Below are 18,494 nucleotides of genomic sequence, written 5' to 3'. Positions count from 1 at the left end.
CATGTACCACGTTATTGAAGTTAAATAAGGCAAAACACATTTATATGCTTTTATTTTGTTCACACATCGGACTGTTTATTAAGACGGACTTCCGCTTCGGACTCCCAAATCGCGGGCTAAAGCGTCGCGAGAACGAGCCAGCTTCCTCTTCGCACGGAAACCTTCCAAGATGGTGAGACCGAAATCATTACCCAGAACAATCCGACTAAATCTACGACCATCCTCCACTAAATACAATTCTTGTAGTGATATTTTGGCCACGGATTGTGTGTACATAGTGTGGCCGTGGGTGTCGCTGGTCTATTGATTAAAGTCTAGCTGGTAAAATGATATATAACTTGTTAAGCTGCTGATGCCTACATGAGTATAGCCCTCGGTTAGCCGAGCAAGCGTGTGCCTGTCTGTTTCTGTGTGTGTGGATATAATGTGGCGCTTATATTTAGTAGTTATTGTAAATCATCGGTGCATGTAACTGAAAGTGAAATGCGTAATGTGGATCTTGTAAAGTGAAGCCAACCCGTCTCCCGGTCAGCGAGCCGCTCTCTGGCGGTCCCCGCTGGAGCAGAGGCTAGGCTTTTGAGTAGTCGGTTAATGTAACTCAGTGGAATATGGGACAGCCAAGCTATCGTGTGTGTGTGTGTGTATATATATATATCTCCTTATTGTGTGGTCGCCCCCCCCCCCCCCGGGTCGGTCCTCTGAGCCGGGGGTAGTGTGCGGCGTGTCGGACTGACCCCGGGTCGGTGCTCCGCGTGTGGTTCATCATAACTTGAGGTTCCTAACCGGCGTTGTGTTGGTTCCTCCTCTCCTCAGTCTCTCGTCATCCCAGAGAAGTTCCAGCACATTCTTCGTGTTCTCAACACGAATATCGATGGCAGGAGGAAGATCGCCTTCGCCATCACGGCCATCAAGGTACGGAGGTCTAGAACCGGTCCCGGGTTCAGCTCTAGTGGGGGTCTAGTCACACGCTGGTCAGTGTTGGGGTCACCTGCTGCTTTGCACAAATCTGCAATGAATCAGTATTTTGTTGAGATTCTCAGGGCATTTCTGGAGTTAAAGTGGGGGTGAGGGTGGCTGGTGGTGTACCTGTTAACATACTGTACAACGAACCGGAGGCTGGCTTAAGTGTGTTCACCTGGACTCTGCATAGCTCCCCCCCCCCCACACCCCTCTCATACATCTATTGTATGTCCTGGCACTTAAAGATAGTACCTTGCATTGAACATCCTAAAGGGCTGATTATGGTCCCACGTTCCCGCAACGCAAGGACCACGCTAACGCTTTGACGCAGCCCTGAGCCTTTATGGTTCTGCGTCGGGTTTCAGTAAGCGGACCAATCACAGCCCTTGCTGCTGGAAGGTTAAGATTTTTTGGAGGCGCACGTGAGGCCCTTGTGGTAGACACAAGGAGGGTCCGCAAGGACGTAACGGTGTCCGTAACCCCCTTGAGTTGCGTGAGCGTGGAACCATAAAGAGTCCTTTACTGTACCTACAGTCATATATTTCTTTCTTCTGACAAATGTAAATCGCATTGGATGAAAGCTAAATTGGAACGTGTGTGTGTGTGTGTTCGCAGGGTGTAGGCCGGCGCTACGCCCATGTGGTCCTGAGGAAGGCTGACATCGACCTCACCAAGAGAGCTGGAGAGCTGACGGAGGAGGAGGTGAGGGTGGTGTCTGCGGGCCTGTTGTTCTGCCGTGTATTGTGTAGCTGTTCGCTGAAGGCCTCTTGTGAACATCCGTCACCGCACACCAACAATGGTGGCGCGGTGCCTCCGGACAGATGAGAGGCCTCTGCTTGGCGTCCTAACGTGGGAACGCTGGGTTCTGTGCCCGCAGGTGGAGAGGGTGGTGACCATCATGCAGAATCCTCGCCAGTACAAAATCCCAGACTGGTTCCTCAACAGACAGAAAGACATCAAGGACGGCAAATACAGCCAGGTAGGCACCGCAGACACGCCCGCTAGAGCCGGCCACGCCGCAGCCCTTTGAGGCGGCCACGGCCTCCAGCTCTTTGTCTCAGAGGCTGACCGCTGGGTGGCTGGGACCCACTGGGCCGGAGGCTGGCTGTGTTGAGCAGAAGGATCAGGAGGACTTGTTGTTGTGTCAGACACGATGGCTTTGATCTCACTGGTGGATTATTGATGATAATGCTCCACTATAACGTAGGGCTGGGTATGGCCAGGTACCTCACAATTCGATTCTTTAGGTCTTCATTCAAGTCGATTTCGATATTGATCCAATGCTTCGATATCGATTTAATAATACGTGCAGATGACCAAAATACCTAAATATTATTTAGAATTAACCATTTCATTGTGCTTTAACTAGCAAAAAGGGAATACACCATTGTATAGTATTTCTCGTAAGCTAAACTTGCAGCATAAAAGTAATAATCATAACATGGACAAATGTAAAAGGGAATGTACATTCAGGCATACTCGCTTCTAGATTACAATGACTGAGTATGCTTCTTTTTTATATATTTTTTTTATGGAAATAATCGATTTCAAAATTTTGAATCGAGAACAAATAAATTGCAGTGCATTGATGAATCGATATTTTTATATAAAGGCATATCGGTTCCTTCGTCTCTGAAATATGAATAATGCTAAATTATAATGGAATGAGGTTCCTAGGCCACTACAATATTAATGATTGTGTGACGTTGGTTCAGAATGTGTAGCTTGGGTGCTGCAGGAGCTGGACTGGGGGGGAGGAGGAGGCCTGGGTTGTGGGCGGGGTCTGATTCTCTGGGTGATGGGAGCGGGGGTCTGATGGTTGGTTCTGTGTCTGCAGGTTCTGGCCAACGGTCTGGACAACAAGCTGAGAGAGGACCTTGAGAGGCTGAAGAAGATCCGGGCTCACCGCGGGCTCCGACACTTCTGGGGGTACGTCTGCCCCCCCCCCCCATGTTAACACGAGCAGCGCTTGAGCGCTGGGGACGGTCCAGCCAATCGGTGGAAAGCATGTTAATTATATGCATGTTGGTATGCTGCTGTGGTGATGGCGTTTAATCAGCGGGCCGCCTAATTAAAGCGCCAACCTAACGATGTCCTCAATGCCTGTGAGGAAGTGTTCTTAGTGCCTTCGGACGGGTGTGGCCCTGGTCATCTGTGCTGTCGTGTGTGTGTGTGTGTGTGTGGTATTGCCATTTATTTTCTATGCCGATGCACCGTCTAGCATTGTAACTACTAGCAGACCTTGTTCTTATTGAAGGGTTCTCTTACGATGACCGCAAAGCCGCTTCACTTACTGTCGACAAAAGTTTTTTCCGAACTAGATCATTTACATTCATAATTTGTAATGATAATACATTCCTAGTCTTGTAGCGTGAGCATCCATGTTTTTCCGGGTTGGCAGCTCAAACACGCGTAGGTCGGAGATGATGCGTTTCCCGTTCGACCGTTAACGGGCAGCCTAACACCGTAGTGTTAGGCGCACAGACCTGCGCTCGCTGACGCCTGACTGCCTTAAACGTAGTACCCGGGATTTCAGTTACTGGTATCAGAGCAACTCTAGACGTACGCTTGGGATGTGTGTGGTGGTCTCGTTGGGAGGGTGCGGTGGTCCACACTCGTCGCCCTCCCCAGGTCTCTCCTTCCTGACTGTCTCCTTGTCCCCCTCCCCCCCTGGTCTCTCCCCGTGTTCTGACTGTCTTCTTCCCCCCCCAAGCCCCCCCCCCCCCATCTCCCTGACTGTCTCCTTGTTCCCCCCCACCCCCCCCGGTTCTCTCCCTGCTGGTCCTCACGCTCTACTGGTCTCTCCTGTGTTCTGCCTGGTCTCTCCTGTGTTCTGACTGTCTCCCTGTGTTCTGCCTGGTCTCTCCTGTGTTCTGCCTGGTCTCTCCTGTGTTCTGACTGGTCTCTCCTGTGTTCTGCCTGGTCTCTCCTGTGTTCTGCCTGGTCTCTCCTGTGTTCTGACTGGTCTCTCCTGTGTTCTGACTGTCTCCCTGCCCTCCAGGCTCCGTGTGCGTGGCCAGCACACCAAGACTACCGGGCGCCGTGGACGTACCGTGGGTGTGTCCAAGAAGAAGTAACATGCCTGCCTCCCTGTTTTGTGTCAATAAAGATGTCACAGTTCAAAAAGAACATGGCTGCCTGCTGTCTTCATTCAAATGGTTTTAGGCCACAACATAAAGTTATTGTGTATTAAAGGGACGCTCAACTGAAGGCTTTTCTATCTGCAGGGATATAGAACTCCTATTGTAGGATCAGAATTGCATTCTGGGACTCGACAGCGGGCTTTAACGAACCTCATTGAGGCTGATACTTAATCTGAGCTCAGAACCTGTCCTGTAGAAGACGACCTCAGAACTAACAGTCTGCTATGAAGCAGGTCTTGTTCCTTGGCTATATAAATCTCACCGCATTGTCAGTTTGTGCAGCAGCCTTCAAAAACCAGCCTGCCGTTCAGCCTGTACAGCACGTCAAAGAGGTGTACAGGTCCTCTTCCCAGGTGATCAGAGGGTCTGTCCTTCAGAAAACTACAGGTGGGCGGGGTACGTTTTAACCATTGCGCGCTGACTGTGATGTGAATAGTGAGCAATAGCCCCCTCCAAAAATAAAGATTCTTTGACGGGATTTATTTGTTTTTATTAGCTAAACGAGATGACCGTCACGCAATATTCCGAGATGGCGAACCAATCAAATTGCGCCGTCTTCACGCGTAGCATATACTAATACATAAGAGCAGGCTGAGGCTGGTCACATATTTCTTCTGACTGCACACGTTTTGAACAATGAATCAGCTCCTGCCTTCAAATAGGCGTTTCAGAGTCCATTGATACAACCGAAATTGGCTAAAATAAATCCTTTGTACATTAGTCCATTCAATTACTGAACAAAGCAAGATGAAATTTCCTGAGCATTTATGATTCCATAGTTATGAGTCTTCGTATTACTTTGGTAATTTGCCTTACCTGTCCTTTGTGGTTTGTGTGCTCTGTGGGCTGTGCCATGTCATGTGTCTGACATTGTGTCTTTCCGGTTCACCTGTGCTTGCCTAATCTGTCATCTGGGCTGCTTGTGTATCGCTGTGCTGGCACGTGTCATTTGTACTTGATTACCTGTATGTCCTAAACGTTTTGAGGGGCCTTCCCAGGGACACAAAATGAATTTCAGTGCGCTACTGACAAATAAAATACTATCGTGTCGTGCTGTGTATACGGGAGCCCTCATGGACTGTGCTGACCCCACCATCGTCCCCTGGCGAGGGAACAGCTCCAGGGCTCTATAGTTGGCCGCGAGGGTGGGGCTGCGACGCATGGACATAAAAGCAGGATCATTAATGACTGTGGAATGTTGTTGAATGGTTACTAAAATTAATTGTGTGTTGACAATGGAGGGCGCAATCAAGGGCAAACTGGTTTTGCTCCCCTCCCTGGATCGTTAAAGGCGAGGTCTGCTAGGAGAACGTGTCCTCTGATCAGTGCCGGGCCTACGGGCAGTGGACCAGAGTGACCGGTTTCCTACCGAAGAGACATGGGACCACATCATTGGCCTTTTCGGGATGATGGCATCAGATTTTTTACCATTGCAGAATTATGTGATGAGAATTTTTTAATGGCTCAAAAAGACTTAACTCTGGTTGTAAACTGGTGTTATGAGTCTTCACCTCTGCCAAGTGGGTTCAGGCTGCTGAGACGTCGGGACATAATTCATCCCTGTAATTGTTTCGAAATAGAGAAGTATTTTAAACATTGTCTCTCTAAAATAGAGGGACGAAGTATTTTCGACCATCACAGCCTAGATCAGAGATCGCTTCCCATTACTGCAGTTTCCAGAGGTGGGACCAAGTCATTGTTTTGCAAGTCACAAGTTAGTCTCAAGTCTTTGCCTTCAAGTCCCGAGTCAAGTCCCGAGTCAAGACAGGCAAGTCCCGAGTCAAGTCCCAAGTCAAGACCGACAAGTCTCAAGTCGAGTCCCAAGTCCTATCGTTTGAGTTTCGAGTCCTTTCGAGTCCTTTTAACAACAGAGAAATAATATTTAAACAGATCATGTATGCCTTTAAGATTTGTATATATTTATTAAACCTTTTTTTGCAAGAACATTGTTCAAACACTCATTTGACTCAACCATGTCACCACTTTATAAAAAATATCCTCACACTCAAAATTAAATAAAATAAAAACAAAATTCAATAAAATTAAATTAAATAATCTACATGAAATACATTCATGCCTCTATCAGTTCAGGTTGCTCCCTTGATAAACAATTGGCATGCATCCATAGGTGTGTGACTGGTGTGTGTGTGTGTGTGTGAGTGTGTGTGTGTGTGTGAGAGAGAGAGAGAGAGACTGTGTGTGTGTGTGAGAGAGTGTGTGTGTGTGTGAGAGAGTGAGTGAGAGAGACCGAGATAGATTGTGTGTGTGTGAGTGAGTGTGTGTGTGTGAGAGAGAGTGAGAGTGTGTGGGTGAGAGAGAGAGAGAGAGAAAGTGAGTGTGTGTGTGTGTGTGTGTGAGAGTGAGTGTGTGTGAGAGAGTGAGTGAGTGTGTATGTGAGAGAGAGTGTGTGTGTGTGTGTGTGTGTGTGTGTGAGAGAGAGAGAAAGAGAGAGATTGTGTGTGTGTGTGTGAGAGTGAGTGTGTGTTTGAGAGTGTGTGAGAGAGAGAGAGTGTGTGTGTGAGAGGGAGAGAGAGTGTGTGTGTGTGTGTGTGAGAGAGTGTGTGTGTGTGAGAGAGAGTGAGTGAGAGAGAGAACGAGAGATAGATTGGGTGTGTGAGTGAGTGTGTGTGTGTGTGAGAGAGAGAGAGTGAGAGAGAAAGTGAGAGTGTGTGTGTATGTGTGTGAGAGAGAGTGAGTGTGTGTGAGTGTGTGTGAGTGTGTGTGTGTGTGTGTGTGTGAGAGAGAGAGCGAGAGAGAGAGAGATTGGAAGGGGACTGGATTGGAAGTGTCATGAACATAACAATGAACAGAGATGTGCTTTTCTATGCCAGGGCCCTATGCTGCATTGCATTTGCAAAAGATCAAATTGGCCAAAAGTCTGTCAGTCATTTGTGCACGATGGGGGCGTAGAATGATGCCACCATGGCTGAAAACTCGCTCCACTGGAGCACTAGAGGCAGGCACTGCTAACACTCTGATGGCCACTCGGAAGAGTGAAGGAAGAGTCTTCATGTTCAGTGCCCAGAACAAAAGGGCGTTCTGTCCATCGGCTATGTCTAGGTAGTGACTTAGCTGTAGTGCTGGAGAGGTCCCAACATCCTTCTTCTGCCTCTTATGGTATGCAGCAAACAGCCCTTCTCCTTCTCCAAGGTCCTCTTCCTCTTCATCAACAAGAAGCACAGGTTGCTAAGTCTCTGCAGCATCTTGCAGGATCAATTCTGGAAAAACATTTAACAGCAGCAGCAGAAACAAAATAGCCCTTATTACCATTGGTGTTGGTGATACAGTGTTGGACTGAAAAATTCAATTATTGATGTTGTCAATTAGACCAGACTATGAGGAAAAAAGTTGCATTGAAGTCAATAGTATTTACCTTTAACTCGTTGTGCCACCTCTGCCTTGATGTCACGATTGACCAGCACATGAGGCTCCACCCACAGCAGAGAAAAGGCTGGATCCAAGGCGGCTGCTTTCAGGTAGACTGGGTCTGAAAAGGGGGCAGTGATCCCATGTTGAGTCCTGGCCATTTTCACGTTAATGAATATCCCAAGAAATCTTTTGTTCAGGGATGCCTGGAGAATTCTGACCAGGCCGCTCAGGAAACGAACTTGAGGCTTCAGCTTCTCAAGGTGGTGATTGAGGGACAAGACGGATGGAACAACTGCACTGATTGTGACGACCTTATCACCCTGTGTCAGATCAGTTGCTTCTCCAAACGGCTTCAAAATGTCCACCAACTCCTTCAACAGATTCCACTCTCGTGGCGTGAATGACAACTCCTTATGCCCAGCCTTTTCTATAACAGCACAGAGCCTTAGATGATCACAGTGGAGAACTGCCTTTACTTGCCTCAGTGTTGAGTTCCATCTAGTGTTTACTGCAGCAGGGATGCCTTTCTGTTCCCCAAATTCACTATCAAACACATCTTTGAATGTTGTGCTTGTGTGGAGCAGTGAGCTAAGTTTTGATAACTTGGAAAGAGAAGGACATGCCACTTTTGTTTCTTTCAAACCGTCTCCCACCACCAGCTGAAGCGTATGCGCAAAACACTGCAGGCGCTGTTTCTTTGCCATAGCAGCATCTACCGTTTGCTGTTCTTCCAGGGTTAAGTCACACCAGAGATCAGGGTCATCAAGATGATCTCCGTCATCATCCTCTTGTTCACTGGGGAAGCACACAGTGAATGCCTTTCGCATGTTAGCAGCATTGTCACTAATAATGTAGTCCAATTTATCTTTGATGCTGTATTCATCGCATATTGCCTAAAATTGGTCACAGATTCGTTCAGCTGTGTGTGAGCCTTTGAAGCGATTGCAGGCCAAGAGATTAGTCTTTAGCTGTATCCTCTCTGTCTCTCTCTATCCAGTGGACAGTGATACCAAGGAATCCCCTCATCTTTCGGTCAGACCAAATGTCCACAGTGACTGAAACATGCTCAGTGTTGCTCAATTGAGTTTTTAATCTTGAACGTCTCTCCGCAGCGATGCTCTCTGTTTTTGATGTCAACGTTCTGCGACACACTGGGCTGTACTTACTGTCAACTACTGTCAGAAAGTGCCGAAAACTCTTGTTTTCCACAATAGACAGGGGAAGGTTGCAATCAATAATCAAGTCGGACAGTATTGCATTAGTGATAGCTTTCTGCTGTGGATGACTCATGCTGTAATGCCCTACACGAATGTCCAAGAATTGTGAGATTGAAGGCTGTTGTGGTTCATCTATGATGCTTTTATTCATCTGGTATTCTTCAAATCTGTAACAGGTAAGCATATCAAACAGATGTCAGAAAATGCTAACATTGTGTTAACATTATTTTTTGTGGTTAATATTAATTGTATTGTATACTGTAAGAGTGTGTATGTTTTAACATTACATTGATAAAATAAATTTCATTTTCAGTGTACCTTTTCTTATTAATATTTTTACTGCTGTACCTTGCCATCAAACAGCCCTTTCCAACAGGAAACTGAAGTATGCTTGTCAATTCACTCTCTCCGACATACCAGATTCCATTGGCAAAAACAGCAATTTTACCTGCATCATACAGAAATTGTTGGTCTACTGCTGGCTCAATGATTAAGTCTAATTGTGCAATTCTATGTCTTCGGTGATAATTCAGCTTAGTCGTGAATTACCTAAATTACATTAAAAACCTTAAGGAGGCAGCAGTAGACTAGCAGCTAGCAATTCCAATGTGCTGCAAAGTAAAATTGCCATTTATATCAATGGAATCTGGTGTGCTGGAGAGAGTGAGATACTTAGTTTTCCTATCGGAAAAAATCGTCTGGCAGCAAGCTAAAATGGTACACATATTCGTAATATAGGCTAAAGTACATTAAACTGACCTTGATTTGATTAGGCTTGCCTAAGTTTTGCTGCTGGCAGCAGTCTACTGTGTATGATCCACTGACTAGCTAAACTATCCAGTCTCAAGCTTTTGGTTAATTTATAATCACCCCCGTGATTCAGATACGGGCATTCATAAAGCGGTCCTAGTTAAATCAACCCTAAACGTTCGTTTTCAAAGATGTGCAACTCACCGAGTGGTTAGTGGGGTTTGCTGATGTTCCAAAACAAGTGTCTTAGCGAAATACAGTTTCTGTCGTGTTTAATTTTGCCATTTTGTATTCCAAATATCAAGCGGAAGTTAAGGAATGTTTAGCTTGGGTTGATTTAAGGATAATTTTATGAATGCTGACCATTCTGACGCAGGGGGTGATTCCAAATTAGCCAAAAGCTCGAGACTGGACCATTTATCAACATTTTGATGTCAAAAATTCTTTCATCCAAGACAACCCATAAAGGGAGCTTAACGTGCAAAATAGTGAACTTATACATACATGAACCCACAGGAGATACAGTTTACCATGTTTTTAAGTCAAGGTGGTGTTAACAGTGAGTTTACAGTCTCATTGATATGTAGCTAGCTAGCAATTCAGTTACTCAGCCAACAAGCTAGTGTTCAAAACTTACCGTTCTTTGTGTAACTTCAAATGTCGGACGAAGTTCGAAGTTGTCGCGTCTCCGTCTGTAATCTTGCTCCCGCATGTTTTACAAACTGCAATTCTTTTTTTGTTTATCACCTCATAGTTTTTGTACCCAAACGAAACTACCTTTGGTATCATTTTTGCTTATTGTTGCGCGCGTTTAGTTTGTTCCTCTTTATTGTTTGTCTCGTACTTTGATTGGTTGGATGCTGTCAGGTCGAAACAACGTGGATCTAATTTGATTGGATATCTTGCCATACACACTTAACGCTGCGTGAATCACGCACACAGACGTACACAGGTGCAAAGGGAGAAAGAGTGATCAGTGTCGTGTGAACATACTTTTTAATCTTTGGGTTCGAGGAAAGTAGCAAGTCTTTTCAAGTCAAAAGGGTCAAGTCCAAGTGAAATCACGAGTCACTGATGTTAAAGTCCAAGTCGAGTTGCAAGTCTTTTAAGATTTTGTCAAGTCGAGTCTAAAGTCATCAAATTTATGACTCGAGTCTGGCTCGAGTCCAAGTCATGTGACTCGAGTCCACAACTCTGGCAGTTTCCCAGCGCCGATATCACCGGTTAAACCGACTCCCACCTAAAGCTGGTTCCTCCGGCTGCTGGCTGGCCTGGTGTGAGAGCCTGCCAGCAGCAGGGTTCACCTCAGGCACGGCCCACGGGTCGGGGCGCGTCCTGGGGAACCGTTTCTCCGTCCAGAGGCCACCGCTCTGCACACTGTCACGCAGTCAAGGGCAGGGCTGGAGCTCTCCGCCGTTCTGCTGCTCTCTCCGGCCTGAATACACCGGGGGGTCCATCGTGAAACCAGCGGCCCACCACATGTAGCGCTGTCGGGGGGACGTTGAGGTTTCTGTTCTGTGGTTCCAAACCCTTTATTTAAGCAGGAGATTGCGGTGGACATGAAACACCTCTTACCCAGGGGGGAGCACTGGTGTTTCAAACAAACAGATACTCTAACTCAGGATAGGAGAAGGGGTCCAACGGGGGAGAAATAACTCCCGCTGAAGTGCAATTCCGTGTGAATCAACTCAAGTGATTTTTCAAAGCAGCATTTGGAATTGGAACATTGACACGTCATCTTGGCTAAATCAAATGTAAACGATGTAGACAGTGATCAACAGTCATGTACCTTCACTTGTATTAGTCCACGGATGGAACTGACCTATAACTGCATGAGGTGATCTGTCTCTGTACTGTCTAACCCATACCTGCCCCTTAATGACCTGTCTAACCCCTACCTGCTCCTTAATGACCTGTCTTTGTACCGTCTAACCCCTACCTGCTCCTTAATGACCTGTCTCTCTACTGTCTAACCCCTACCTGCTCCTTAATGACCTGTCTCTGTACTGTCTAACCCCTACCTCTCTGTGTTGAACAGAAGGGAGTCAGGTATAGCAGTCAGGTGATGGATGATTTTATTGTGCAGGTTCCACCCGGGTTACAACGAGGGCCGGTAACAGAGCTGAAGTATGAGCAGCGGTTGTCAAAACAGAAGAACAGAAGGTCAGAAGGTAGGCCGGGGGCCGTCGTAAAGTGCATCAGAGAGACGGAGGGGCAGTGGGAGGGGCTAGGGTCAGGTGTGTAGGGGTTGTGGGAGGGGCTAGGGTCAGGTGTGTAGGGGTTGTGGGAGGGGCTAGGGTCAAGTGAGGGTTGTGGGAGGGGCTAGGGTCAGGTGTGTAGGGGTTGTGGGAGGGGCTAGGGTCAGGTGTGTAGGGGTTGTGGGAGGGGCTAGGGTCAAGTGAGGGTTGTGGGAGGGGCTAGGGTCAAGTGAGGGTTGTGGGAGGGGCTAGGGTCAGGTGTGGGTTGTGGGATAGGGTCAGGTGTGTTATTATGGGAGGGGCTAGGGTCAGGTGTTGGTTAGGGGAAGGGCTACGGTCAGGTGTAAGGGGAGGGGCTGTGGGCAGGGTTTATGGGAGGGGCTAAAGTCAGATGTGTTGCTAGGGTCAGGTGTGTAAGGGTTGTGGGAGGGGGTAGGGTCAGGTGTTATGGGAGGGGCCATGGTCAGGTGTGTTGTTATGGGAGGGGCTAGGGTCAGGGGTGTTAATAGTGGGAGGGGCCAGGGTCAGGTGTGTTAATAGTGGGAGGGGCCAGGGTCAGGTGTGTTATTAGTGGGAGGGGCTAGGGTCAGGTGTGTGGGGGTTGTGGGAGGGGCTAGGCTGGTCCTTGCTGATGGCGTAGTAGAGCTCCAGAGGTTTTCGGATCTTCCAGTACTTCTCGTTGACCAACTCCAGCGTCAGAGAACCATTCAGAGTCTGGAGACACACACACACACACACACACACACACACACACACACACACACACACACACACACACACACACACACAGTTCATCATCCTGTCTGGGCCCAGAGAGGGGACGGTGGGGGTGCCTGTACTCACGGAGAACTGGCTCCCTGTGGGGGTGTAGATGGTGTACTGCTTCTCGCTGACGTTGGTCAGGCTGGAGCCTCCTCCTCCTCCTCCCCCCTCCTCCTGCGCCTCCTCCTCCTCCACCTGTCGGCTCCTCCTCTCCTCCAGGGCGATGCGCAGTGCCAGGTACTTAGACAGGTGGTCCACCGTGGCGTTGGCCGTGGTCTTAACGTACCTGCACCACACACACACACACACAGTTATCGACACACACAGACACACACCGTTATTAACACATCATTGTAAAATACCCCAACTATGTCTCACTACTCACTCGTTAACGGGCCTCACCTGGTCTGGCTGTACTCCTGGCAGGAGACCAGCTGGGGGTGTGGCCTGAACACCAGCTCGATCTCGGAGGCGGAGCCTTCTCTGAGGCGCCGCGGCAGGCTCCCCGCCTCCACCACCGGGGGGGAGGAACCCCCGTCTGAGAGGCGTGGCCGCTTGCTGCTCGGCCCTGCCTCCAAGGGGGCGGAGTCCTGGGGTGGAGGGCCAAGAAAAGGGGCGGGCTCTTGCGCAAGGGGGGCGGGGTCCTGAGGCAGGTGGGCGGAGTCATGGGACAGGTGGGAGTGGGCGTCGCCATTCTCCTCGCCTCCGCTGAAGGTGGTGTTGTCACTCTCCTGAGTCGGCTTCTTCACCCTCTGACCCCTGAGATCAAGGTCATTAAGGTAGGGGTTAGACAGTACAGAGACAGGTCATTAAGGAGCAGGTAGGGGTTAGACAGTACAGAGACAGGTCATTAAGGAGCAGGTAGGGGTTAGACAGTACACAGACAGGTCATTAAGGAGCAGGTAGGGGTTAGACAGTACAGAGACAGGTCATTAAGGAGCAGGTAGGGGTTAGACAGTACAGAGACAGGTCATTAAGGGTTAGACAGTACAGAGACAGGTCATTAGGGAGCAGGTAGGGGTTAGACAGTACAGAGACAGGTCATTAAGGAGCAGGTAGGGGTTAGACAGTACAGAGACAGGTCATTAAGGAGCAGGTAGGGGTTAGACAGTACAGAGACAGGTCTTTAAGGAGCAGGTAGGGGTTAGACAGTACAGGTAGGGGTTAGACAGTACAGGTAGGGGTTAGACAGTACAGGTAGGGGTTAGACAGTACAGGTAGGGGTTAGACAGTGGCTGGGTCAGTACCTGGAGCGGGCCTGCTCCTGGAGTCCCTTCTCGATGCTGGAGCTCAGCGCCTCCTTGTTGTGCAGCCGGCTGAGGCGCTCCAGAACCCGCTCCTGGTGGGCGTCGTACTCCCGCCGGCTGGGGTAGATCTTGGAGATCAGGGCGTCGAAGTTAGCGTCGCGGCGCAGCGAGCGCCTGGAGACCAGCTTCTTACGGCAGGTCGGACACTCCTTGTTCCTGGGGGAGGGGCGAGAGGAGGCGGGGTTAACACGCTAACCCTAACCCACACTGTCGATGGTGTGGTAGGGTACTAGGGGGCTGGTAGGGTACTAGGGGGGTGTCAGTGTTCTAGGGGGGTGTCAGTGTTCTAGGGGCGTGTCAGTGTTCTAGGGGCATGTCAGTGTTCTAGGGGGTTGGTAGGGGCGTGTCAGTGTTCTAGGGGGTTGTCAGTGTTCTAGAGGCGTGTCAGTGTTCTAGGGGGGTGTCAGTGTTCTAGGGGGGTGTCAGTGTTCTAAGGGCGTGTCAGTGTTCTAGGGGCGTGTCAGTGTTCTAGGGGCGTGTCAGTGTTCTAGGGGCGTGTCAGTGTTCTGGGGGCGCGGCAGTTTTCTAGGGGGGTGTCAGTGTTCTAGAGGCGTGTCAGTGTTCTAGGGGGGTGTCAGTGTTCTAGAGGCGTGTCAGTGTTCTAGAGGCGTGTCAGTGTTCTAGGGGCGTGTCAGTGTTCTAGGGGGGTGTCAGTGTTCTAGAGGCGTGTCAGTGTTCTAGAGGCGTGTCAGTGTTCTAGGGGGGTGTCAGTGTTCTAGAGGCGTGTCAGTGTTCTAGAGGCGTGTCAGTGTTCTAGAGGCGTGTCAGTGTTCTAGAGGCGTGTCAGTGTTCTAGGGGCATGTCAGTGTTCTAGGGGGTTGGTAGGGGCGTGTCAGTGTTCTAGGGGGGTGTCAGTGTTGTAGAGGCGTGTCAGTGTTCTAGGGGCGTGTCAGTGTTCTAGAGGCGTGTCAGTGTTCTGGGGGCGTGTCAGTGTTCTAGAGGCGTGTCAGTGTTCTAGGGGGGTGTCAGTGTTCTGGGGGCGTGTCAGTGTTCTAGGGGGGTGTCAGTGTTCTAGAGGCGTGTCAGTGTTCTGGGGGCGTGTCAGTGTTCTAGAGGCTTGTCAGTGTTCTAGGGGCGTGTCAGTGTTCTGGGGGCGTGTCAGTGTTCTCGAGGCGTGTCAGTGTTCTAGAGGCGTGTCAGTGTTCTAGAGGCGTGTCAGTGTTCTAGAGGCGTGTCAGTGTTCTGGGGGCGTGTCAGTGTTCTCGAGGCGTGTCAGTGTTCTAGAGGCGTGTCAGTGTTCTGGGGGCGCGGCAGTACCCGGAGCGCAGGGCAGTCACGATGCACTCGGAGCAGAAGCGGTGCAGGCACTCTTTGGTGGTCATGGTGTTCTTCAGCATGTCCAGGCAGATGGGGCACATGAGCTCACTGTGCAGCGAGCGCGGAGACACCGCCACCAGGGTGCTGTCCAGGATGGCCTCCTGCCCAAACACACAGTGTGAGGACGCACAGGTCGACCCATGAACACATACACACCCGCACGCACACGTCATAAACACACGCACCTTCACGTATACTCACACATCAATACATACATTGACACGGACATCCAGCGGACGCTTCGTTCCAAAGCGACTCACAATAAGTACATTTGTCAGAAGATGGTGAGACGATATAAAACACACACATGAACACACAATAATACACACACATGCATGCACGCGTACCTATGAAGAAGTACACACATTAGTAAATACACACACAGTCATGTACAGGTGAATAACTGAGAGGGCGCGTGTCGGGGTACCTGGGGGCTCCGGTGTAGCTCGTACAGGCTCAGCTCCCACGTCTTACTGGGGATGCTGACCGGGGTCGCCATGACGACCTGGGCACAGAGACAACGGCATACACCGCTCCTTATCCTGCTCCTTATACCTCCTTACACTTCCTTATACATTCACATTCAGGGCATTTAGGGGGATGTTCATAGAACCGAGTGCCACGCACTAACCATCGCTAGGTTAACCCATTCCCCGTACACAACACAGCTAGCTAGGATAAGATGCTACATCATGCAAAGTACTTTAACTAAATAGAACCTACGGTAAGGGCGTACATTAGGGTTTATGAAGCCTGGGCCAACAGGCCTACAGTAGGGTACAGTATAGTAAGGTGGTGGATGAGCGGTAGGAGGGGAGACGGGAGCCTCGTTCTACCGGGACCACAGGAGACCCGTGCAACCGGGACCAGAGGGGTCCAGTGTATCCACGTGAGTTGGAGACTCGTTAACAGTCAATTAAACGATTCAACCGTGAAAAGACAGCGACCACCCCACCTGGACGTCAGACCTCCGGGTCTGGGCTCTGTGTGACCCGTGTGTCCCGACCCGCTGCGGAAGACGGAGCTGGTTCTTCTCTAAGCCCTGATCCACATGCCTTACCCCCGCGGGGCTTGGCTCTTCCGAAGGGAAACGGTCACCGACTAAGCCTCATACATGTACAATAACACAGTGATGTATGACAAGATGACCACCGACAGTAACGCAGTGTTTGGAGATCTACTAACCGGAACTACTCGCTGTGTTCCGGGCGTAGAGGCGAACAGCGCCCCCAGCGGGGGGCGGGTGCGGTTCAACACAGGTTCCAGGCCGGGCCCCCACAACACAGGTCCCAGGCCGGGCCCCCGCCCCGGGCCTGTCTATAGACAGACACAACCAGTGACGGACTGGGATCAAAAAAAGGCCCTGGCATTAGCACCCACCAGCGGCCCTCGGGGCGTGGGCGCTGGCGTGCGCGTGCCCGTGCGCGCGCGCAACTTGCAGATACAATTTTTCACGCACGGAAAGAACCCGCACTTTTGATAGCCCGAATGATAGTGAACATAAACTTAAAAGCGTAAAACAACTGCACCAAAACATGGACACATCAATGTACAACCCCAATGCATAAAAAATGAATAGATCATCTGAGCCAGCCGCTCCATAATAAAAACATGTCTTACCGTCATGCAGTTAACAAAGTTCGAAGGAGCTTTCTCTTCTCCGCAACCCTGTCTGTCACGTCATCCGAATCAAGTTCATAAGGACCTCTTTCACAGTATAGATTCCAACCTCTAACTTCCACAGTATAGCTAGCTTCCAACTTCCAACTTCCATCAACCCCGAACACGCAGACGCGGTCTAGCCTTCTCGATTCGGTCTTGAAATTCCCAGAAGTCATTGTTTCATTTAAACTTTTCAAACAAATAATCAAATAAAGAAAATACAGGCAGATTTCAGTTTTTTTTTTCAAACCATGCACATATTTAACATCTGAATAAGACATTTTGCTACAAAACAATGTAGATCGATGTAAAAGTTGAGGGTAACTGTGATATATAGAGACCCATATCTCTGGTAAAATTAGGCTACTGATACTTTCTCATGGAAAACAGTGGTGAGGGACTTGGACAAATTTGACTGTCGGATGGCCATAGAAAAGTATAGACGCTTGAAAGTGGGCCCGCGGCCCCTCTGGCAACTGCCAGTAGAGAGCCAGACCATCACTGGACACAACGAAGGGCCCACGCCGGGCCCCGGGCCTGGGATGTAACACTATTTGAATCCTTTGTGGTATGGTGGTCTCGTGCTGACTCGGAGAGTGGTAGATGTTCAACACGTGGTTTATTCTAACAGGGACACAAGGTAAATGGAGTTGCGTTCTGGATGTGGTTCATGAAGCATCTGCCGAACACAACAAAGAGTTATACTGGGAGTGGGCGGAGCGGTAAATAAGCCACGCCTACATGTTATAATTTACCCAGGTAAACCTTTGGTCTGTTTTGGCTTAAACGGAAATGTCCAAGTGGCCATTTCATGTTTGTAGTCGTAAGCTTATCTATAAAATCATTAAAATCTTATAAGGTGTTGTCCATTATGTGGTGAAGAAACCGTTCATAACTGTGGTTAGCTTGAAACATGTCATCAGAAATAGCATAGGCTAAAATAATTTACATCACCTGTCTACAGTTACACCCACTGAAAGAAATAATAACTACGATGCCACTTTTGCATTTGTTTTGAACAACTTTATTTTGTTTATATATGTTCATCAGACACATTCAGGGCAGTAATTTACCTCAAGTAATTTTAACAATCAAGAATGAATCGGAATCTTTAAATAAAAAATAAGGTATCACATATAATATACAACGGGCCTATCATCCTACAGAGGTGCAGCTCTTAATCACAGGCTACACCCTTCTCCCTGCGGTCTAATATACAAAGAGGGAAGGCGGGGGGGGGGGGGGGGGGGGGGGACTCTTAGCAGCTCCAGTGGTACCACAGGTTAGCAGCCACCACCGACAGCACCGACACGGCGCTCATCTGCCGGGTGACGCCAGACGACGACGCGCCCGACGACGACGCGCCCACCGCGTTCGCAAAGGTAAAACTGCCGCCGTTCAGCCCGGCCAGGTTCAGCCCGCCCAGCCCTGTACCCATCTGAAGCTGGCCGTCCTGGTTTATGGAGACAGGGACCCCATACACCGGCACGTTACCCAGGTTGGGAATATTAACCGTGCCCAGCGGGACCAGTTGCCGCTGTTGTCCAATGTTGGCCATGTTCGCCATCATTGGGACGTTCTGCATCATGGGAAGGTTCTGAATCATCGGGACGTTCTGCATCAGCTGTGCGTTCTGCATAATGGGGATGTACTGCATCTGGGGGAGGTTCTGCACCGGGGCTACGTTCTGCACCATGGGCACGTTGGCGCCGTTGACCGCGTTGGCGGTGGGCACGCTGCTACTGGGCCCGGCGACGGGCAGGGTCACGTTGGCCGTGTCCACCTTCCTCTCCTGTTGGGTGCTGGCCG

The 18,494-nt window shown here is 49.6% G+C and overlaps 2 protein-coding genes across 2 annotated transcripts; one reads left to right on the top strand and one right to left on the bottom strand.

Annotated features, from left to right (window-relative positions):
* The first annotated feature begins 129 nt into the window (after positions 1-129).
* rps18 (ribosomal protein S18) lies at positions 130-4,089 on the top strand. Its single transcript, XM_079749905.1, has 6 exons — positions 130-172; positions 814-912; positions 1,576-1,662; positions 1,838-1,939; positions 2,798-2,889; positions 3,962-4,089. Exons 1-6 carry the CDS (start codon positions 170-172, stop codon positions 4,035-4,037), a joined length of 459 nt encoding a protein of 152 aa, XP_079606031.1. The 5' UTR covers positions 130-169; the 3' UTR covers positions 4,038-4,089.
* Positions 4,090-11,499: 7,410 nt separating this feature from the next.
* On the bottom strand, positions 11,500-16,197 carry LOC307085109 (E3 ubiquitin-protein ligase RING2-A-like). Its single transcript, XM_079749780.1, has 7 exons — positions 15,979-16,197; positions 15,451-15,528; positions 14,964-15,124; positions 13,647-13,862; positions 12,802-13,158; positions 12,481-12,685; positions 11,500-12,351 (listed from the first exon to the last, which is right to left on the bottom strand). The coding sequence occupies exons 2-7, from the start codon at positions 15,520-15,522 to the stop codon at positions 12,205-12,207; spliced, it is 1,158 nt and encodes a 385-aa protein (XP_079605906.1). The 5' UTR covers positions 15,523-15,528; positions 15,979-16,197; the 3' UTR covers positions 11,500-12,204.
* Positions 16,198-18,494: the final 2,297 nt, after the last annotated feature.

The sequence above is a fragment of the Pollachius pollachius genome (genome assembly GCF_949987615.1).
Source record: "Pollachius pollachius genome assembly, chromosome: 13".
Lineage (NCBI taxonomy): Eukaryota > Metazoa > Chordata > Actinopteri > Gadiformes > Gadidae > Pollachius > Pollachius pollachius.
Note: the sequence above shows the minus strand (reverse complement) of the source record. Positions and strands in the feature narration are given on the sequence as shown.